The 23,454-nt window shown below is 46.6% G+C and overlaps 1 protein-coding gene across 1 annotated transcript in view; it reads left to right on the forward strand.

Moving 5' to 3' along the window:
• The window catches only part of MTUS1 (microtubule associated scaffold protein 1), a gene marked incomplete at its 5' end in the record, with an annotated part of 125,249 nt that overhangs the window by 24,644 nt on the left and 77,151 nt on the right, over positions 1-23,454 (forward strand). The window contains 2 exons of the mRNA XM_084879234.1: positions 14,358-16,462; positions 20,614-20,809. Coding sequence (XP_084735360.1) covers positions 14,501-16,462; positions 20,614-20,809 — 2,158 coding nt within the window. The remainder of the gene's footprint in view (positions 1-14,357; positions 16,463-20,613; positions 20,810-23,454) is intronic.

Raw genomic sequence — 23,454 nt, forward strand, 5'->3', positions numbered from 1 at the left:
AATGTACTCGTTTCTTATCTTAATTGGCATCAGCGATTGCAGCCAGAAGTGCTTCCTTGGTATGACATCAGTGAGGACGGAGCTGGCCCTGTCTGCTAGGAAGCAGGACCAGATCATTTTGTTTCAGCAGATACACGTGACAGTTGTAATTATGAATCTCTTTATCCATCTCCTCTGCGAAGGAGAGGCGTGTTTTATTCCAGAAGCAGTTTATCTGTTGTGTGTAGACTGCCTGGTGCAAGACTTCTTGGCATGTCTCTGTCTGAATTGGGACCATCTGCTGTTCAAATTTGGAAGTCCCATTTATTCAGGAACTCTGCACATAGGCTATTCTGTAAAGGAACAGTGTTGATGACACTAGTTTTTCATTTTGTAAAGAGCAGCTAGCTGGCCCAAGGTTCTGAATGAAATGATTTCCAGATCTTTTCGTTTCAGTTTCTGTGAAAGAAATTTTGATCAAAAAGGACAGCCCATAAACATATGTCATTTTTTTCCCCATGGGCGCATACATATATTTTTAATATTTTGGTATTTACATAAGATTCCAAAAGTAATTATAAACATTTAAATAATAGTAGAAACGTATGAAGCAAATTTAAAATGTGGATGCCCCTTCCACCTGAGGGAATGGTGATGAACCATTATCATGGTATGGTACTTACCTTTCTAGAACTTTCTCTTACCCATAAAATATATTATTAATTTGAAAATCTCTTGAGTGCGTAGAACTTTCTAAGTTTAAATGATATGAAATGCCTAAGAATTTATTGGTATGGGAAATAGAAGTAAAACTGTAGATAGATTAATAAAAGAACGTACCTTAAAAATATTATACCTCAAATCGAGTTCCTATTCTGATGTAGTTGCATACTTAACGTCCTTCCTTTAAAACTCCATCTCCCCCTTTTTTATTGTCCAAATCACGGGCTGTTCTGGGCCCTTTAATCCAGAAGCAGCCACCAGCCACAGTGAATGCTGATCTAATCTGACAGGCAGACGTCCCTCTGGTTTCCAGAGATGGTCTGGGCAGACCAGTAAGTAGCTCACTTGACAGAACGCTCCGCTTTTGTTTTGTTTTGGGTTTTACTGTAAGTGGTGTCGCGTATGGCCAAGAAACATCTGCGCAGGAGTTTTCGGCCGCCTCCGAGCCTCAGAAAAGCCTGTGATGTTTTGTTGGCAGAGAGTCCAAGGGAAATTCTTCGGTTCAGGGAAAAAAGTCATTACACTGAGCCTCATTACTGCTGCAAGGCCGGGCTGTCTGAATAACCGTGGTCTCAGGAGAGGAGTCATTTTATGTCTGGTGTTCCGACTTTTTTTTTTTTAGTCTGGTTGTGGTTTCTGCATTGCTGTCTGAGAAGACAGTCTCTTAGGTGCAACCAAAAGCGATCTTTTCTCTCTTTTTTTTTTGACAAATACTTGCTTGCTTTTGCTTACTTTCACAGCTGTCGATTTTGATATTCTGAGGAATGTAAGTAAGTTAACCTTGATGTACTTGACTTAGGCTGTTTAACTTGAGCAAGAGCACTAGAGTTAAGTTTTAGGAGTGATACTTTTGCAGATCAGCTAGCTGCTTTAAAAATCTTAAATGCTTTTCATCTCTTAACATTTTGTGATATTTATCATATTGAAATACTCCTTCAGGATAGATTCTAGAATGTGTGAAAATGCAAGGGTTATGATGAGCAAACGTGAATACACTTTCACCTACTTTTTGGAGAGGAACAGAATAAAATGTGGTGCTTTGTTTTGAGATTATGGTGTCAAGTACAGAAAGTTTCATTAGCAGCATGTAAAAGTGTTACAGATTGTTACTGCTGACCACGGTTGCTTTACGGTCACATCGCAATAGCATGGAGTGTGCAGGAAATGACTCCACATAAACTTTATGCATATTCCATCTGAAATGTCTAGATCGTTGGTTTTCTTTTTGGTTATAGCTTTGAGTGCACGTGTGTGTGTGTGTGTGTGCGCGTGCGCACACACACACACACATACACACACACACGCTTATATACTTGAACAAAGAATAAATGAATGAGACCAGTTTCAAACTAGAACTGTTTGAATATTTATGATTTAAAACGCTCTGAGCATGTTTAATCTGCCACTGTTTTAGTAACAAGATATAAAGATTAGGGAACGCAGCCTTATTATTTCTGCAGTTTTATGATACGGTTAAAGAAGATAGGCTATCCTGAAACATACTCATTTGTAAAGGAAACATGTTGAAACTATGTAGTGAAATGACTAAGGTTTTAGGAATGCAGTTTTAAGAATTTGTAATGTGTGGGGTCTTCCATAGGCTGGTTTTGAGGTTTCAGGAAGTCCTCAAGCCAGAAAATCTTGGAACAGAAGAATATTTTTGGAATGAAGTCCAGGAATAAGAATGGTTGAATTTCAGTAGGTCAGTTAATTGGCTTTGTGTTGAATCTTCTAGCAGAGTTTAGCGAGGCACTGGTGTCCTTAGGGATCAGCCCAGGGCCCACCTTCATATCCCAGAAGGCTTTAAGTGGCATATGGGACTTATCCAGGAAGGACCTATGGTGCTGTATTAGCAACAGATTAAGTTAGTTTTCAGATGCCCATTCTCATTAAAATGCACCCATAGCTTAAAAAACGTTATCCATGAAGTTTAAATAGAATATAGGTTAATTATTTAATCGTAATTAGTATAAAAATAGGTATTTTCCTTTGGATGATTTAAAATTTTTTTTTTTTTTCTGGTGTTTTAGATCAGTTTGGGATACATTTTCCGTTATCTGCTGATAGTCTTGTAGTAACTAGGGTTTGTTTGTTTTTGAGGGGAGGGGCTTCTACTACTTTTAGGAAACTTGAGAATACTTGGTTATTCCTAGAAAAATATTTTAATTAATGAAATGCTGGGTCTTAAAGCTATTTTAAATACAAACTGCATGTGGTTTTAGGGGTGGATAGGGAAAGGTGGTGATATATTTTTGTTGAGGTATTTGTTATAATTGTTTTGCCATGGCATAAGCGAAGTTTCTCTGATAGGGTTCATTATTGAGTAGTATCTTCACTTAAAAACTCTTAAGTTTGTATGTTTTAGAAACAAATGAGTTATTTTTCCTTAGATGATCAAACTAAATAGTATTTGTTTCTTTGCTTAATACATTATTTATTTTAACCCAGATATCTTATTTGTCCTTTAAACATCTCCTTTATAATTTGTTGATTTAGCACCTATTCACCCAGAATTAGTATCCCACTCCTGTTAGTTTACTTAAAACAGAGAAAATATAGTAAAACTCTTAAAATTTATACTAAAAGCTTAAATCTTTTTTTGTATTTACCTAGTACGTGATCATTTATGCATCTTTCCTATGTACTATTTGCTGTTGCACTTCCTTCTGAGAATCCTATATAATAAAGATGGAATATGCAAATTGACTGTAACTCCATGACAAAGATGGCAGTGCCCACAGCCAATAAGAAGGGAATATGCAAATTGACGTGACAAGGCGAGAGGCAGAAAGGCAGCTCCAATTGTAGTGGAGGCGGTGCCAGTAGCCAGGGGAAGGACGGCCTATTCTTGTGTGAATCTTCATGCATTGGGCTTTTAGTGTTAATGAGCAAAATAGTCTCTTAAAATGAAGTTTAATTCAATAGTCATGTCTCCAGCCCTCACTGTGAGTCAAGCTCTCCACTGTGCCATGCAGCTGACACAGAGCTGAGCTGTGTGTGTGTGTGTGTGTGTTTGTGTGTGAGAGAGAGAGAGAGAGAGAGAGAGAGAAAGAGAGATTTTGTTGTTGTTAATTCTCACAGAGGATTTTTTTTTTTTTTCATTGATTTTTTTTTTTTGACAGAGTGGAAGGGAGAAAAAGAAGGAGGGAGGGAGGGAGAGAGAGAGAGAAACATTGATCAAAATCAATGTGAAGAGAGACATCGATTGGTTGTTTCCTGCACTTGCTCCTACCGGGGCTGGAGGATTGAGCCTGCAACCAATGCTCCCACCACTGAGCAAACTGGCTAGGCAAGGCTGGGCCTTTGAGTTTTGTCTGGCTGCTGCTTCCTTCCCTCTCATCACCGCTGGGTCAGTTCAGATCCATCCGCACAGTTTCTTGCCGTCGATTTTTTCTCACCGGGACACCTACCACATTCAGCCAAACCAGAGTGTTATATCCATCCTCTCAGCTTTGGCAGGCTCGATCGGCCCCAGAATAGAAGACCATCTCTTGAGCCTACTGACTGCTGCCTTTCATCCCACCCGTGGCCACTTTGTGCTACTTAACTATCTCCACCCATGCCAGTCCCTTCACACTTAGGAGCCCGAGTGATTGCTTCTGGCTGCATTGCCTGTCCTATTTATTTTTTGGCTTTTTTTTTCTTTTTAAATAGATTTTTATTGATTTCAGAGAAGAAGGGAGAGGGATAGAGAGATAGAAACATCAGTGATGAGAGGGAATCATTGATTGGCTGCCTCTTGCCCGCCTCACACTGGGGATCGAGCCCGCAACCTGGGCATATGTCCTGACTGAGAATCCAACTATGACCTCTGGGTTCATAGGTTGATGCTTTACCACTGAACCACGCTGGCCAGATGCCTGTCCTTCCATTTCTACTTGATTTACACCCTGACTCCCCTAAGCAATTGTAAATCTCCTCTCAGGTATGGCCTGCTCATTCCTTTAGCTCTAATAGTCCAGCCCTTATCTCATTGCCATTCCACGTCCTGCACAACTGATTCTCATCCAGTCTGTAGGAGCCGCAGAACCTACCTGTAGACACCACATACATGTTTCAAGGAGTATCTCAGATGGTCTTTGTTTTGAGACTTTATCAGTCTGCAGTTTTGGATTGGATTACAAATTTTAGTCCAAGATCCATAAGCACAGATACCACTAATCACATGTGAGGGAACCATTCAAGGACTTGTATTCACTGAAGAGCAAAACCAGACTGGAAGTCAGCGTGATTGACCATCTAATGAAAAGAAACTAAAATTTTCTGCCGAAACCGGTTTGGCTCAATGGATAGAGCGTCGGCTTGGGGACTGAAGGGACCTGGGTTCGATTCCAGTCAAGGGCATGTTCTTTGGTTGCGGGCATATCCCCAGTGGGGGCTGTGCAAGAGGCAGCTGATCGATGACTCTCTCTCATCGATGTTTCTAGCTCTCTATCTCTCTCCCTTCCTCTCTGTACAAAAACAATAAAATATATTTTTAAAAAAAAGAAAGAAAAGAAACTAAAATTTTCTGTTATGTCAAAATGGTTCAGAGGGATCCGGATCCCTCTTTAGGGCCTACAGGCCTGCTGTTAGAATTGCCATAACTGTGACATCTGTGTGGAAACTGTGAAAGGCCTTCTCTCTTAAAGATCTTTTCCTCTGAGTCTAGCAAGGTACCATCAGTGTGAATTTGAGTTTAAAGCAGGTTTCTAGAAAAATCTCTATTGAAATGTAATAGATAACCATGGAAGTCTAAGTACAAACCTAGACTCTTTTTAGTGAAGAGCAGTGCCCTGTAGCATAGGGCATTTGGTCTGCGATAAGAGTGGTGGAGATGGCTTTGTCCCTCAGGCTCTATTGTCTCCCTCTGTGTGGTTATAGAAATTTTAGCTGGGTACAGTAGCCTATATTGGTTTCCATTTCCCAGCGTGACATGTAGGGAGGTGTGGCCATGTGATTGAGCTGTAGCCATTGGCGTGTGGTGGTATGTGGAGGTAGCTTCCACACTTGTTGCCTCCTCACCCTTCTTCTACCCCTTAAATGAAACACAGTTCTATTTTGGGTCACAGGTTGAGGTCACGCAGAGCAGAGGCATGAGAAAGGTGGTGCCTGGGTCCCTGACAGCTGGTTCTTTAATCCTGGACAACTTTCCCATGAGACAGAACTAAACTTTTATCTTGTGTTGTGGTGTTTTTTTTGCCACTTATCTGAGGTTTTCTGTCTCCTGTGGCTAGACTTGAATCCACAATACTGTAGGATTGTAGGCTTTATGACTTTGGACAGGTAATGTCTAGACAAGGTAAGCAGGAATTGCCTAGAACCATGCGACATTCTCTGGGTTGGGCAGACATTTGACTAATTATAGTTTAAGAAGATTTAAGTGTCAGATTAGTGTTAAGATTCCATTGATAAGGGTTCTTCTAACTCCGAGAGTCCATGACTTTGAAGTGTTGAGCTCTGTTTTAAAAATTGCTATATTTCATCATTTCTAAAACACACGTATTTTCACATTATAACGTTTCTGATATTAGAATGTGTTTTACAAGACAGCCTCTTGGCTTTGACAGAATTTGACAATTAGAGGAGAATTTGACAGTTGACCTTGATGGTCCATCAGCATCCCTGAAAGTGGCTAGAGGTAACAGCAGAAAAATGTAGAGGCATGGATACTGGCTTAAAATGAGCAGGTTCCAGTAGCCAATCAGGATGCATAGTGTAGAGCAGCCACTGAATAATTCACCAGTCTCAGGTTCAGAAAAAGGCCACTGGCAGCTCAAGTCTACCAGTCGGTGCGTGGAGTCTGTAGTTTCACTCAGAGAAGAGCTAAGCTGTTGAGAATTTCAAAAGAAACTAGAAGGATTTTGTATTGAAGGAGCAAACTGAGTAGATGATAAAGATTCGAAATAATCCTTTTACATAATTCTTTAATTCTTATCATGTGCTCAGAGTTTAGGAGACAAGTAATGGCTAATAAAAGGATTATATAACAGAACAGCCCATTGTCTGTTCTCTGAGGCAATCCCATTCCTCTCTTCATTCTTCCTCTTATTTACTTCCATCTTTTCAACAAAATATGGGTATGTGGATAGTGTCTCTGAGACTGAGTGTACTAGGATGATGTTTCCTTTCTTGTACAACCACTCCCCTCCTCTCCCCCTCCTGTTCACGTTGTTTTCTTTGAATATCTGGCAGAAACAGCTTTGATTCTCCAAAAGCACTCTCCAATTTCTTGGTTCAGTTTCTTGGTTGGTTAACGCTTTCAGTGTTTGTTAGTTCTCGTGTGTTTCCTGGAGACATCCCTGCTGGCCCTCTGCCTTTCTGCTGCCATTTGCCATCCAGCTGTAGGGCACAGCGGTCATTAGAATGGCCTGTTGTGCAGAACAGCCGTATGTAGGCCGCTGCTGGTTTTGGTAAAGTGGCCATTCTGAAATGTCACAGAGACACGCAGCGGGCAGGTCCTTTTCACTTATCATGGAGGGGGAACAGGAAGAGATCTGGAGGAATGGGACTTGTCCTCTGCGGCTCTTGGGATGGGTGTGTGTGGGGGGAACAGCTTCCCATTTCTTCAGGGTCTAATCAAGGACGGGGACTTCTTTGCACTGGGCGTACTGCATTGTGGTACTCGGCGGACATTCAAGGATCCATGAGCTGCCAAGTTTCTGATCTTGTTCTTTACATTGCACTGATACTGATTTGTTTTTGTGAATAGAATGTGCTTTCAGTTTTATTTAAAAAAGATAAAAAGAGCCCTAACCGGTTTGGCTCAGTGGATGGAGCGTTGGCCTGCAGACTCAAGGATCCCAGGTTCGATTCTGTTCAAGGGCATGTACCTTGGTTGCGGGCACATATCCAGTAGGGAGTGTGCAGGAGGTAGCTAATGGATGTTTCTCTCTCATCGATGTTTCTAACTCTCTATCTCTCTTCCTTCCTCTCTGTAAAAAATCAGTAAAATATATTTAAAATAGTAAATGAAAAAGAAAGAGGGGGGGTGGGATAAGGAAATGAGTTTGGTGACCAGCCAGTCTCTGCCACAGTTACTGGTCATTAAAAGCACCTTGGAGAACAATGAGATAGTGGTGACAGAAACCTTCACTATGCCTTACCTCTTTTTCCTTTTTCTTTCATGAAAGCTGGGACTCACTGATAAGTGATATAGACGGAAAAGGTGTAATTTGGACAGAGGAGCTATTTCAGGCATGCCAATTTCAATGAAGGTGCATAATTGGATGCAATGCACTCTATACTGAATGTTGGTATAATTAATGCATAATGGAAAGAAATTATCCCTTGACTACTTCATACTTTGTAAAGATATTTCCAGTTCTCTCATTTTTGGGTAAACGGTAGCCTGCCTTGCTGAAATGTGAGCAGAAAATGCGTGTCCCTTTTAAGCAGGAGCACTAAGAGCAAGTAGCAGCTTTGCTGTGCTCCTGCCCTGGTGTCTGCTGAGTGGGCATTTTTGTTGCGACGAAGCCTCAGTCAACCTGGGTCCCTGATTGGCCAGGAATATGAGCCGGGTTCCCTACCAACACCCCTGGGGGTATTTATTTTATTTTTAAATTCTCACTGAGGATATACTTTTCACTGATCTAGAGAGAGAGGAAGGGAGGGGGAGAGAGGGAAACATAGGTGTAAGAGAGAAACATCGATTGGTTGCCTCCCATACACACCTCGACAGGGACGGTTGGAACCCATAACCTAGATATGTGCCCTGACCAGGAGTGGGACCTGCGACCCTTTGGTGCTCTGAATGGTGCTCTAACCAACTGAGCCGCCCCAGCCAGGGCTTGGGGCGGTTCATTATGGCAGCAAAGCTGACCATGTCCTGAAGGGTCCATAGCAAATGCTCATGCTATGCTCCAGGGTCCATTACCTCCGTAGAGCTCATCATTCCAGACTCACATGAGATTAATAATAAAAGGCAAACCTCTTTTCCGTTGTTTCCAGTCCTGCTGAGCATTTGAGCCTTTGTTAGTTGCTACCTAGGTAGGCTTCTCCCCAGTTAAAGAAACTTTTGTATTTATACCAAGGTCTTCACCTCAAATAATTTTCTCCACTGCTGCTCCTTCTTGGAAGGAAGGACTGTGTTAGCTTCTGCTGTCTCTGCAAGCAGGGAGCGGGACGTCTGGAGGCAGTGTGACTTCTCTTGTCACTGCGTGCACAGCTGGGCTGCAGGCATGGCCGGCGGAGCAAGGATGCAGACGCTCTCGCCATCTGGGAAACAGAGCAAGACATCACTCTCCTTGAGTGGTCGGGTGAGGAGTAATGACTGTCTGCACTCTGCCCGTTAGAGAGAAGAGAGAGTTACTTATGTAGAGGCTGTGCCTGTGGCAGAGGACATGTGTTTCTGACATCGAGGGCCCCCTGTGCCACGCTGGCTGTGTTTGGCATCATTCTGGGGGAAAGAGCAGTATTACTGGGCCACAGTTGGGCTCTGTTTCGGGTTCATATGCCATCGGTTGGCTATCTGGGAACCTAACAGTTGTTTATGTGTATTTTTCCCCCCCAATAATGGAAACTGTGTCCTGGATTCCAGACTACCCATTCATAAGAAGACTTGAAGAATGCAGTTGTAGGATAGTCCCTCTTCACTGGAAGTTTTGGTTTTTAGGGGCTGTTACCAGTGCTTAACCACAGTCTGAAGATATCTATACTAATAAGAGGGTAATATGCTAATTAGACCGGGAGACATTCCAAGAGGCCTCTGGACATCCTTCTGGACAAAGCCATGGTGGTGGGGCCAAGGCATAGGCAGTTAGGGTGAGGAGGCCAGTGAGGGGAGGGGGCAGTTGGGGGTAATCAGGCTGGTGGAGGGGCAGTTGGAGGCGAGCAGGCTGGCAAGTGGGGGCAGTTGGGGATGAGTAGGCCCGTAGGTGGGGGTAGTTGGGGTAGAACAGGCCAGCAGAGGGCAGCAAGCAGACTGGCCGGGCGTAGGGGAGGAGTAGTGGTCAATCAGGCTGGCAGGCAGAGTGATTAGGGGTGATCAGGCAGGCAGCCAAGTGAGTGATCGGGCCTAAACCAACAGTCTGACATCCCTTGAGGGGTCCTAGATTGGAGCGGGTGCTGGACAGGCTGAGGGACACCACCCCATGCACGAATTTCATGCACCGGGCCACTAGTTATATTAGAAAACTCCAGGAAAAAACACACCATTTGTAACTTTAAAATTTTAGGCCATTCTGAGTAGCATGATGAAATATTGAGCCATCCCGCTCTGTCCACCCAAGACTGAATCATGCTTTTGTCCAGTGCCTCCATGCTGTAGACATTTCAATCATCGGAGAGAGACCGCTTTCACATAACTTTTATTACAGTGTATTGTTATACTCACTCTATTTTATTAGTTATTGTCGCTAACCTCTTACTGTGCCTAAATGGTTATGTCTGTCTGTCTATCTATCTATCTATCTATCTATCTGGGAAAAATGCATAACCTGTACAGGATTCGGTACTCTTCATGGTTTCAGCATCCCTGAGGGTCTTGGAACATACCCCCCAGGGATAAAGGGCGTGGGGGGGGGTATGGAGCTACTGCCAATCCTTAGTTCCACTGTGCTACGTCAGCACCCAGTGTGTGCAGAGGACGCAGATGGTCACAGAACTTCCCCCCTCCCTGCAACCACCGCAGTTTGAAAAACAAGCCAGTCCCTTAATCCTGAAGTAGCAATGCAGAGAAAATTACATTCTGAGAACCCAGTTTCTGGAACAGTGTTTCCTGTTTCCAAAGACCGTCCTGCTGCACCAGGTGGGCCCCTGCTTAGGACATCTCTCTCTCTCTCTCTCTCTCTCTCTCTCTCCCTCTCTCTCTCTCTCTCTCTCTCATTTTCAGGGGTGCACCTACAGCTGCTGCTCCTGCCTCTCGCTCTACAATTAAGTCTAAGAAACCCGCCTCCTGGGGAAGATTTATCCCTAATATTTAATTATCCAATCAAGCCCTAATTGGAAACCCTAGAGAGAGAGTGTGCATGTCTGTGTGTGTGTGTGTGTGTGTGTGTGTGTGTGTGTGTGTATGTGTGCGCGTGCATGTGTGTGAGGGAGGTTGACTCTTGAGTTTGGAAGAACCACATGGGCTCCAGCCTCCCCCACCCACCATTTGCTCCTTGTCTTCTAATGGGGATGGATTTGGGGTTTCCCCTCCAGCATTGCCCACCGGGCTTATTATTAACAGTTTAACGCTGCACCTACTCTAGTTTTCTACGGGACACACAGCAGCCTTCTGCGTGGAAAGCAGTAAGTATGATGTCGCTCACAGCTGAGTAAAAGGGCCCAAGGCCACTCTGTGCCCTGCTGCTGCAGCTGTGCTCTATGGCGCCTGCCGCCCTTCTCCTCGGCCTTGCTGGTGCCCGGGTGCATCTGCCAGGGGTCGTTCCAGGTCCCGCTGTGAGGCCTGCACCCGGAGGCGGCCTGCCCACAGCCTGTCCCTGCCACGGCCCGGACGGCTTTGTCTCAGGCGCGCAGCCCGGGCCCCGCTACCAGTGCCGCCCTCCTCCTGCGGAAACACTTAACCTGCGGACAGAGCAGTGCTCCGCTCAGGTTAAAAGTACGAATGGCTTTAGGCCTAAAGTCTCTTGCCCAGTCTGTGCTATTTTATTATTACTTTTAAAAATATATTTTATTGATTTTTTTTTTTTTTTTTTACAGAGAAGAGGGAGACGGATAGAGAGTTAGAAACATCAATGAGAGAGAAACATTGATCAGCTGCCTTTTGCACATCCCCCTACTGGAGATGTGCCCGCAACCAAGGTACATGCCCTTGACAGGAATCGAACCTGGGACCCTTGTGTCTGCAGGCTGACGCTTTAGCCACCAAGCCAAACTGACCAGGGCTGTGCTATTTTAACACCAATATCCCAGCTGGAAACTGAGCTGGGTTGCAGGATTTAGGCTGCAAACCAGCAATGTGGGAAAAACATTTGGTTCGGACCCTGAACTGAAGCGCCATCCACCTTGGCCCATCCCACCCCCCACCCCCCAGGGACAGAAGCCCCAGGTACCCCACGTGTGGTTTGCTCCCATAAACTTGACTCCCTGTTTATGTCTCATGGCTTGTTGCCTTTTCAAGACCGCTATTCCGAGCGGCTGATTGTTAAAGCACAGGTGGCCTAATGCAGTGCTAGGTGAATGGCTGTTGCCCAAAGCCCTGTATACTTCTTTGGGTTCATTAGCCCCCGCAGCCTTTTCTGGGTGAGTGCTGGACCCCTCCAGCAGCCCGGAACCGAAGTGGACATGCCTGGCTCCCCAGGGACCGGCCTCCTGGACCCCGCCCCAGGGCCGTGGCCAGGACACAGTCAGGATTGCTTGTTCACTCTTTTGAATATCATTCCTACCTCCTTCCTCTCTCTGGTTATGAACCATTTGAGAAGTCAGAAAAAGAGGAAGGTGGGCAGATGGTCATAGGTGAAATTATAGATGAATTATAATGACAGGACTTCCTCTACAATGACAGGTGAATTTTAGACGAGAGCTGGTTTGAGGGACAGAGACTTACCGACTCGCTTTGTCACGTTAGTGCAGAACAGGGCACCGCGAGGCCACCACCCCTCCCACTGTGGGGACAGGGCCTGCCCCTGGGAGCAGCAGAGGGAGAGCTGGTGCCCTTGGTGGGCAGGGCTGGGACTAGGGTAGAAGCATGAGGCACTTGCCTCAAGTTATGAATTTAAGGGTGCTCCCCAAAACTTCAGTGATCAAGATACATAATTTTTAGCAAATTTTATTTAAAAATTGGTATTAATGCAGGAAATCCAGGATGAAAGTTTAATATAAAGGCGTGGTCAGTATTATCAACTTTTCTCCTTGTTTCAGGCTGCATTGTGGCTCCGTGGGGCACTGCTCCTCATCCCTCTTAGATGTAGTGCCTGGGACAAGTACGTATCATATGATTTCACTGAGGTGTGGGACCTAATGAACAAAATAAACTAACAAAATAGCCCTGGAGAACCACTCATCAACTTTGTCTCTACAGACTTGTCCATTCTGGGCACTTCATGTAGATGGTACCACATAATATGTAGTCTTTCGTGATTGGCTTCTGTCATTATGTACAATGTTTTAAGTTGTTGCGTTGCATCCATGTGGTATGAATCCATGTTCCTTTCTGTTGCTGAAGAATATGTCAGTTGTAAGGTTTACAGCATGTTTGTTATCGGTTTACCAGGTAAGGGACATTTGAGTTGCTTTTACTTTTTGGCTATTATGAATAACTAGAAATTAATGCACTGGGGACGTGGGGGTGTCCCTTAGCCTGGCCTGTGCCCTCTCGCAGTTAGGGAGCCCTCAGGGGAAGTCTGACTGACGCCTGGGAGCGGGCCTAAGCTGGCAGTCAGACTTCTTAGTGCTTCCGCGGAGGCAGGAGAGACTCCCACCGCCACCGCTACTCTCGCCAGCTGGGAGCTTGGCTTCTGGCTGAGCGGTGTGGCCACCAGGGGGCAGCTCCTGCATGGAGTGTCTGCTCCCTGGTGGTCAGTGAGTGTCAAAACAACCGGTCATTCTGCTGTTCAGTTGATTTGCATATTTAGCTTTTTATTATATAGGATAGGATACTTCTATTCAGAATCATGCTCATTTCTGTAAAAGTTTTGTGTGGACATATGTTTTCATTTCTCTTTACTAGATACTTGAGAGTAGAGTTGGTGTGTCATGCAGTAACTCTATTTAACATTTTAAGGAACTCCCATTAGAGTACCTATTTAACTATTAAGAATCCACAATTTTTGCCTGGCTGGTGTGGCTCCATGGGTGAGCATTGTCCCATGCTCCAAACAGTCACTGGTTCAATTCCTGATCAGGACACAGGCTCGGGTTGCAAGTTTGATCTCCAGTAGGGAGTGTGCAGGAGGCAGCTGATCAATGATTCCCTCTCATTATTGATGCTTCTAATTCTCTCTGTCTCTTTTCTTTCTTCTCTCTGAAATCAATTTTTTAAAAATTAAAAAAAAAATCAACTTTTTTTCAACTTTAAAATGGGATGAGTTTGAGGTAGAGAATGAAAATGGGGAAAAGAGAGTACCAACTCCCTATCAGGCATGTCAAACTGCCGTGAGTTTGACATGCTTGCAAATCATCACTCATCTCCAACTCCTTGGTGGAGCTTGCCAGGCTGCCTGGTGATCATCCTCCAGGGAAACACAAGGACCCTTCCGAAAAGCAAAAATTAATTAACAATTTATAGAAATGTGTATATATCCTATCTAATAAAGAGGGAATATGCTAATTGACCCTCAGGTCATCACAAAGATGGCAGCGCCCATAGCCAATAAGGAGGGAATATGCTAATTGACTGCCCCGCCCTCAAAGGTTGGGACAATGGGCATCAATTGGGACTGTCCTAAACAAATTAGGGCCAATGCTCACTCTTTCAGCCAACAAGAGGAAACTCTTACAGATTCCTGTTTCTTCTCTCTTACTATGAGTAAGATTCACTGAGAGTCAAGAGGAGGCATCTATGATGTGAAGTCCATCGCCGGGGCTACAGTGGCAGTGTCTGCCTTCCATGGGCCCCATGCCCTCAATAAAAAAGCATTTTGAAAAGGGGCTGATACTTTAGCCAATGATAACTGTACTACCTGCATCCATAAGTTCTAAATGTAAAAAACAAAGCGACTGAAATGAACCAAGCGGTGACTTGTTCATTGTTCTATCATTATCCGTGAGTTAAAATATGTGATTTCTTCCAGGGGACGGCTCTAGAACATCTCAGACCAAGAAACTTTCGGCTGCGCTGAGAAGACCGTCGAAGATGGACAGTGTCTCCTTCCCCCTCATTGGAAAGGACTTAAGAGAGAACTGAAGTGGCAGAGGCTCTGAGTTCATCTTCAGGATGAACGCGTTTAGCTCAGGAGACAGGCCGCAAGACGACCTGCAGCCCTTACTCGTCAGCGACAAAAATGGAAACCCTTACGCCTACCACCCCACACCGCCCCCTCCGCAGTGCTGCTCGGCGGGTGGCTGGCCTTGTGCCAACCCAGACGCCATGGTGGTGGACGATGACGCCGACGCCGCTGCGGACGTTGGTGAAAACATGGCCTTAACCCCCCCGTGTGTCCAGGACCCCGGTCACCAGAAGCCTCCGAGTGATTTCTCTGTAGTCCCAGGGGAGCCTGGGCACCTGCAGAGCAGCTGTCATCCCCGAAAGGCCCCCCAGGGCCAGAGTGAGGAGCCAGCTCCGCCTTTCGCGCGGAAACCCGAGGAGGGCGCCGGGAGCGGTGCGGACTGCCCTGCTGCCTGGGAGCTGCACCAGACCTGGGACGGGAGAGCGGATGACGCTCGCGGCGCCTTTGCAGAGCACCACGCCGTGGGAAAGAGCCAGTCTTTGCACGCCCCTGGGAGCCTGCAGCCAGCTGGCATGAGAAGTGGAAATACGCCTCGGTCCTGTTCCCTGCGCCCGGCTTCCCATTCTGACAAGACACACGTGACGGAGGCGAGCCACGACGGAGGCGTCTTTCAAAGCCCCGCGGCCACCGCCTCTGAGGCCCGGGGGCCAGCGCACACGGTGTCCTCCGAGGTGCTGATGCAGACCGACGCCTTTGCTCCAGGTGCTGGGCACGCCTGTCCGTGTTCTGCAGGGAACGTCACCAGGGAGCACACAGATGGGCCGCCGCAAAGGCTCGTGGGAGAAGGAGGGACACAGGCTCGGGCTCCAGCTTCCGATGGCATGGACATCCCCGGCGGGCCTGCAGGAAAGGAGTGCTTTTGTGCATCTGACGATGAACCGCACAGTGAGACGCATTCAGCGAGCTCACAGGGGCCAGAGGACATGGGCCGGAATCCAGGAGAAACAGTGTCTGATTGTCTCATCGATGGCGAGTGCCCTTTTGACAACAGCACGGCCCCAGGGCTGCGCCCCGAGCCCAGTGTCACCGGGGCCGCACTCATACACATGGCCCCCCATGATGTGGACCTGGAGATCCAACATCACAAGGTAGAGCTGGTCCCAGGTAGCCCCCCTGGACTTGAACTGACTTGGGATGAAAACGACATGCTCATCAGTGCACACGACACCATGTGCGTGTCCACGCCGGTCCCCAAGCCCCTGAACGCGACCTTTTTTGTTTCCCCCGTCGTCGTCGAGGCGACGGAGAAGTGCGGTCCCCTGGAGAAGAGCCTCTCTAAACCGAACCTGGGAAAGCCCGCAGCCAAGGGAAACAGCCCGATGGGCAGCAAGGTCAGAAAGAACAAGATCATCAGCTACCCGAGGCCCAACTTCAAGAACGTCAAAGCCAAAGTGATGTCGAGACCTGCGTCGCAGCCCCACGACCTTGCTCTGTCCAAGGTCACACCCAGACCTCCGCTGCCCAGCGCCTGCTCACCCCCCTCGACGGTCTCCTCCTCCAGACAGCTGGCCGCGCTGAGCAGGGCACGGAGAGCCGACCTGAACGCGGACACGAAGGCAGAAGCCCCAATCAGCAAGACCCAGAAGCAGCAACTGAACAGGCTCCTCACGAGCCAGGCCGAGCATGTTGCGACGCATTCCAAAAACGCTTCCCACAGGGTTTCCAGATCAACGCCTGCCCCGAGATCCAATCGGGAGGATGTTGACAAGGCAAGCCCTTCCCCCTCGGCGTGCGAGCCTGGCTCCGTGGCCTCGTTCCTCCAGAAGTGCAGGGGCCTGTTCTCGGGGACGCCGGAGAGCCCCGAGTGCTTGGACATGACCTACGTGCTCCACCTCCAGGGGACCGGCCCCGAGGAGAAGGGAGCGCAGGAAAACGGGACCCTTCTGGAGAAACAAGACCCCAAGAAGGACGTTTTGAACGAGACCTTTGACTACGGGTCTCTGTTCTTGGTAAGTCAGAGTTTTGCCTGCATCGGGGAAGGGTGGGGGAGAGCCAGGGCTGTGGTAGCAGTGGGTTACCCACGAACGGTCAGTCCCATTGCGGAGTGAGGCGCTCGTTTGCTTTCAGTTGTTGCTACCCTAGCCCGTCATCCTTTCTCTGGTCGGTACATTTTCGAGTGTTAATTGGAAGCCTGCATGCTGGGGAAAAGAAATTCCTGAAGCTCCGTATTTCGTGTTGAGTATTAACGTTCCTTCGGGCATCAAACTTAGAAGGACGGGCTACTCTACTGTGTTAGGGTAATTCGTTATTTGAAGTGACACATCTGGTTGTTTTTTACCTAGAGGGAAAAAAGTGTGTGTTTTTTTTAATGAACTTTGAAATGTATTGGACCACAGTTTAGGAATGGCTGGGGATGCTGGCACAGTGTCAACACAGAAATAGTACCCGGGCTCTTGCAAGGAAGCAGCTCCGGGGAGTGGTGTCTCTCTGGATTCTGCCTCTGATCGCTCCTGTGACTTGGGGCCAGTCATCTTTTGAGGACCCCCCCTCCCCCCGGCACAAGGTGACGAGTGAGGGCTCTTGCAGCCCGGACATAATTGATTTCTGGTACATTAAATAAAACCCATTTTATTCTTAAGTAAAAAACTGTATGTTTTCTATAGCAACTCTCAGATATTTGCGGGCGAGGGGAGAGGACTTTACAGTTCCATTTTAAACAACAGAAACAAAAATAGTTCCCATGCAGTTCAAGGACCCTGGGGTTAGACCCGGTTTCTATTGTAGCTCCTTCGTTCACTGGCAGAGTGACCCCAGGCAGTTACTGAGTCTCTAGGAGGCTGCGTTTTCCATGATGGAAAGGGAGGATACAAGCAAAGGCTTATGTTGTCGGAATTTGCTTTCATACTCTATGTAGAACGGCATGCTATATGGGATGGGGACTGCTAGGATATAGAAAAGAAAGACATAGCTCCTGGCCAATTGTAGTGTTTAGTACAGTGGGTAATTTTTTTAAAATTATATTTTATTGATTTTGTACAGAGAGGAAGGGAGAGAGAAAATTAGAAACATCGATGAGAGAGAGTCATCGATCAGCTGCCTCTTGCACACCCCCTACTGGGGATATGCCCGCAACCAAGGTACATGCCCTTGACCGGAATCGAATCCGAGACCTTTCAGTCCCCAAGCTGACGCTCTATCCACTGAGCCAAACCGGTCCCGGCACAGTGGGTAATTTTTATTTATCATTTATTTTTAATCCTCACCCAGAAATATTTTCCACTTGAATTTTTAGAGTGAGTGGAAGAGAGAGAGAGAGAGAGAGAGAGAGAGAGAGAGAGAGAGAAATATCTATGTGAGAGAAGCACATTGATTGGTTGCTTCCTGCATGCTCCCAACCAGGGCTCAGGTCGGGGAGGAGCCTGCAACTGAGGTACATGCCCTTGACCAGAATCGAACCTGGGACCCTTGGGTCCAACAGGCTGACGCTCTATCCAACTGAGCCAAAGCAGCTAGGGCTGCAGTGGGTAATTTTCGAAGATAAGCAGAAAGGGTATTAAGTACATATGGGCTGCTGGGCCGCAGGGTTCAGAATGGGGGAGGTGGGGAGGTGACGGGGGAGAAAAGTCATGGAAAGCTTCTTGGTGGGGGGATACTGTGTCAGTCGCCAGCTGAAGCTTAAAGGGCAGGTATGTGTTGGAAGGGCGTTCTGGGCATAGCGAATAGCATGCACCAAGGTGGAGAAACGGGGTCTCCTCAGTCAGGGGACTCCAGGCGGAGAGTGTGATGGGAGCCCGCAGTGCAGAGCCACAGCAGTAAGCTGGAGAAGACCTCAGGGGCCGGCATGTCCGAAAGGGCTTGGCCTGCCTGGCTGCGGAGGCGGACTTTACCGGGAAGACAGAGGGAAGCCGCTCTGAGCCGAAACTGGAGTCTAGAGAGATTGCCTTAGCGGCGGAGTGCAGGATGAGCCGGGGGCTGGTGGGACCAGAAAGATCCCGAGGACGTGTTCTCAGTAACCCTGCCAAGAAACGACGTAGGCCTGCCCGAGGTGGGCAGAGGAGGGAGAAGATGCCATCGAGAGGGCAGGCGTTAAGCAGTAAGGAAGAAGCACCAAGAAGAAGTTTATTGTTTAACCCTTTGTAGGGTTATGAGGATTAAATGAGTTGATGCATGCATTTCGAGTTTAGCATGGTAGTTTTCATCCTGTAAGGACGAGATGCTGGTCAGTAAACCACAACAACACGATCGTTGTCCACATTGCTAGGCAGAGGTGCCTGAAGGATGTCAGGGGGCAGGTGCAGATATAAGGTGACCAGATGTCCCACTTTTGGCGGGTCAGTCCCAAATTTTTAACAATTTGTCCCATGTCCCTCAGCGTTTTAAAACAGTCCCGATTTTTGGAAAGATTCCACAGGACGAGGGACAGATTGTTAAAAATTGGGACTGTCCCGCCAAAAGTGGGACGTCTGGTCACCTTAAGATAGAAGCTAGGTCTCTGGGAAACTCCAGAGAGACTGCTCGCTTGGACATGCGGACTTTGAACTTGACAATGTATAGGTGAAGGTTGAAACAGTAGACACAACCATCTAGGGAGAGTATATGGTGAGAGAAGAAAACAGCACCAACTTAGGACCCTCGTGGTGGCTAGCCTTGAAAGGTACAGAAGAACAGAATCCAGAGGAGGAGTAAGCAGACAAGTGGAAAGAAAACCAGGAAGAACCGTGTCGAGAAATCTAGGAAAGACGGACTCATCGTCATCCGATGCCACAGGGAGGGCCTACAAGGTCATTAGTCACCTTGGGAACAGTTTCACTGATGGGGACAGAAGGCGGACAACGATGATTTTAAGAGTAAACTGTGAAGAGCTTGAATTTCTTCATGGTAAAAATGAAAATTAAATATTCATCTGGCTTCTCTGCTTAAACAAATTGTCCTTTTTAAAAAGATGGATGACAAGCATTTATTTCTCACCATTCTGGAGGCTGGGATGTCCTAGACTCGTGGTTGGCAAACGGTGGCTCGCGAGCCACATGCGGCTCGCGAGCCACATGCGGCTCTTTGGCCCCTTGAGGGTGGCTCTTCCACAAAATACCACGGCCTGGGCCAGTCTATTTTAAAGAAGTGGCGTTAGAAGAAGTTTCAGTTTAAAAAACGTGGCTCTCCAAAGAAATTTCAATCGTTGTACTGTTGATATTTGGCTCTGTGGACTAATGAGTTTGTCGACCACTGTCCTAGATGAAGGCACCAGCAGCAGATTCAGCATCTGGTGAGAGAGCCCGCTTCCCGCAGACAGCTGTCCTCTCCTTACCCTCACATAGCAGGAGGTGGCAGGAGAGCACTTTGGGGTCTCTTTAGGGCATAAATCCCATTCGTAAGGGTTCCACCTTCAAGACTTCATCAGTTTTCAAAGGCCCACATCCAAATACTATCACATTGAAGGTTTATGAATTCGATTTATTATTTTTTTTGGGGGGGGTGTAAACATTCAGTCTATAGCAATATGTATATATGTATAGCTAGACATATGTGTGTAGGAATATATATAGATACATGTATTTATGTATGCATAGGAAGGCAGATAAATAATATTGATTGTAAGGAACTGGCTTATGCCACATGATTGTGGGGCCTGAAACACATAGAGAAGGCTGGGAGGATGGAAATTAAGAGAAGAGTTGCTGTTGTAGTCTTGAATGTGAAAGCTGCAGCCTAAAAACTCAATTTCACTAACCAATAGCTTCCCAATAAATTTTTAAAAAATTTAAAAAGACAGCCGAAGCCGGTTTGGCTCAGCAGTAGAGCGTCGGTCTGCGGACTGAAAGGTCCCAGGTTCGATTCCGGTCAAGGACATGTACACTGGTTGTGGGCACATCCCCGATAGGGGGTGTGCAAGAGGCAGCTGGTCGATGTTTCTCTCATCGACATTTCTAGCTCTCTATCTCTCTCCCTTCCTCTCTGTAAGAAAATCAATAAAATATATTTTTAAAAAAACACACACAAAAAAACCACAACAAATGGCTGAAATAAATGAGTAATCATTAAAAAAAAATTTTAAAAAGACAGCGCCATTGAGACGAATGGTTTCGTTCATGTAGCTGACGCCCCAGGGAGCAGTGTGGGGACGGTGTGATCTGGACTCACATTTTAACTCTTTTCTTCGCAGGGTTCTGCTTCGAAACCGGCAGCGCCCGCAGGGAGGAGCGCACCCAAGCCCGACGCCTCCGGTTTGCGGATAGCTCCGGGTCCGAAGGCCAGAGGGGGCCCTGCTGCTTCCTGCTTGCGGTGCACTAGCAACAGCAGGACTCTCAGTGCCGACCGGACCTTGTCCTTCCAGAGGATCAGGCGTGTGGCCAGTTCTGGTGAGCATAGAGTACCGCAGCCATGCCTCCTAGCAGCGTGTGAGCTGCTCCCGTGTAAAATGAGGTGTGTCGGAAAGCGGAAAGGCAGGTTTTGGTTTTAGAACAAATGCGTTCTGTCATGAAACCTTTATCTTTGTGGACGAGCATGGTAACAGGGAAGGTAGGAGAAGTTGGGGACACAGCTCTCGCCTTTGAGCCAAGGACAGGCTCAGTGGGGAGAGATCTATGGTACATGCACAAACTCACAAGCCGTTCAGAAGCAGGCTTATAGAGAAATAGAGCAGCTACCTGTTCTAGATGAATGGTTAAGTAAGAATTTTTTAAAAAATGGTTAAGTGCTTAATAACATTTAAGTGTTATACACTAAACTTACAGTGTACCCTCACCACATGTGAAAAGATTAGCCTTTAAAAAAAATATTTACTGCCGAAACTGGTTTGGCTCAGTGGATAGAGCATCAGCCTTTGGACTGAAAGGTCCCAGGTTCGATTTCGGTCAAGGGCATGTACCTTGGTTGCGGGCACATCCCCAGTGGGGGGTGTGCAGTAGGCAGCTGACCGATGTTTCTCTTTCATCGATGTTTCTAGCTCTCTATCCCTCTCCCTTCCTCTCCGTAAAAAAATCAATAAAAATGTTTTAAAAAAATAAATAATAAATTAAAAAATGTTTACTGTAAGATGTTTTAGAAATTTTCAGGAATGTAAGAGTGACTAAAAAGTTAAACTTTTCTAGTAGGCACTTTTATTTATGTTGGCTTGTATTTTAGAAGTAATAGCTTTAAAATCGTATTTGGCTTATGAAATTTGCGATCTTCAAGAGTAGCTAGCTGTTCAGTGTCTTACTACCTCTGGCAGATGCACAGATTTCTCCAAACGGAAGGCTACGCTTACAGATCAGACCGGGAGTTGCCTCTTTCATAGGGATGGAGACAGAAAGCCATGGAAAATTCCCTGCAGGGAACACCCCGATTTTAACAGGTAGAACCTTGAGCAAATGAAAGGCATGTCAGAGAGATGTAGAGGTTTCCTTATGAAAAGAGTGACTGTAATTGGACGGTCTAAAAAAACAAAAGCGCCTCTAGCATTGTGTGTTCACACATGTGAGGACATTTGACAGAAACTAACAAACTGGCCAAAACCCAGAGCGTCTCTGGACATCTCCATGCCTTGTGTCTGCTTTCCAGTCCTGTTAGAAGCCACCCTGTGAGAAGCCTGTGACGTGCAGAGGGTTTTAAGGATGCCCACTGAGAGGCAGGCCCGGCGTCAGGGTGCTGAGATTCTGAGGCACAGACCCAGGCAGAGAAAGAAAAATTAGTAGCGCCTTCATCCTTTGGGAGAAAAACAGAAGAGAAGCGAAAGAAATTCAGAGAATCCCTGACCCTTATTATTATTATTTTTAAATAGACTAGTATTTTTATTGAGTTCAGAGAGGAAGGGGGAGAGAAAGAGAAACATCAATGATGAGAGAGAATCATTGGTCAGCTGCCTCTTGCACGCCTCCCACTGGAGATCGAGCCTGCACCCAGGCATGTTCTCTGACCAGACTCTAACGGAGACCTCCTGGTTCATAGGTCGCTGTGCAACCACTGAACCACAAAGCTGGGTGTGGTCCTTATTTTGGATGTTGCCACAGACAGGGAGTTGAGACATAAGTGAGATCGAAGCCTTGGTTCTTACTGTTGTTGCTGCCAGACAAGGCTCATGGGGTTTGGTGGCCTGGAGGAGCCACGCCACGGCAGCCTGGCCTGTGGTGAGGAGCCCTGGGCTCCAGGATCACTCTGGCACCGAGCACTGCCTGGGCGAGTCCCTTACCCTGGCTTCAGCCTTCGCATCTCTGACGTGTGAGGGTTTAAGAACCTGAGGCCTTGTCAGCGTTTGTAGTCATCTTTCTGGGGGCACTGTGGAGCTCCCCTAATTATCCGAGTCGTGGCTACTGCTGGGCCACACGATGGGCAAATCCCAGAAAACCTGAAGTGCACGTGCTTTTAAGAAATGTGGCCAATATCCGGGATATACAAGGGTGGGCAAAAGTAGGTTTACAGTTGTGAGTATGCAAAGTAAAGTTCATTCTCGCATTACTATGTATTATTATTAACTTACTTTTGCCCATCCCTGTGTCTTACAAGATGGGATTCTTTTATGCAGGTGATCGGTCCCATCAAAGAGTGAACTATTTATTTATTTATTTAATATATTTTTATTGATTTTTTTTTTTTTTTCAGAGAGGAAGGTAGAAGGACAGAGAGTTAGGAACATCGATGAGAGAGAAACATTGATCAGCTGCCTTCTGCACTCCACCCCCTGGGGATGTGTCCGCAACTAAGATATATTCCCTTGACTGGTATTGAACCTAGGACCCTTCAGTCCGCAGGACGATGTTCTATCTGCTGAGCCAAACTGGTTAGGGCAAGAGTGAATTATTTTTAAGTATACTGTATTTACTATATATTGCATCATGTCAAAGCCGTAAAAAGAGGGGGGGGAAAAAGATCTGTTTAGTCTTAATAAAAAAGACAGGGAAGTTTATTAAGCTCTTATTAACCTGTATAAACAAGCTTGGCAACTAAGTTCTACATTCAGAGTTCTCAATCTGAGCTAAACACGAAATTATATTTCCCTCGGCGGTTTACCATGTATAAATGCGGG

The sequence above is a fragment of the Pipistrellus hanaki genome, assembly GCF_964339955.1.
Source record: "Pipistrellus hanaki genome assembly, chromosome: 3".
NCBI classification, from domain to species: Eukaryota; Metazoa; Chordata; class Mammalia; order Chiroptera; family Vespertilionidae; genus Pipistrellus; species Pipistrellus hanaki.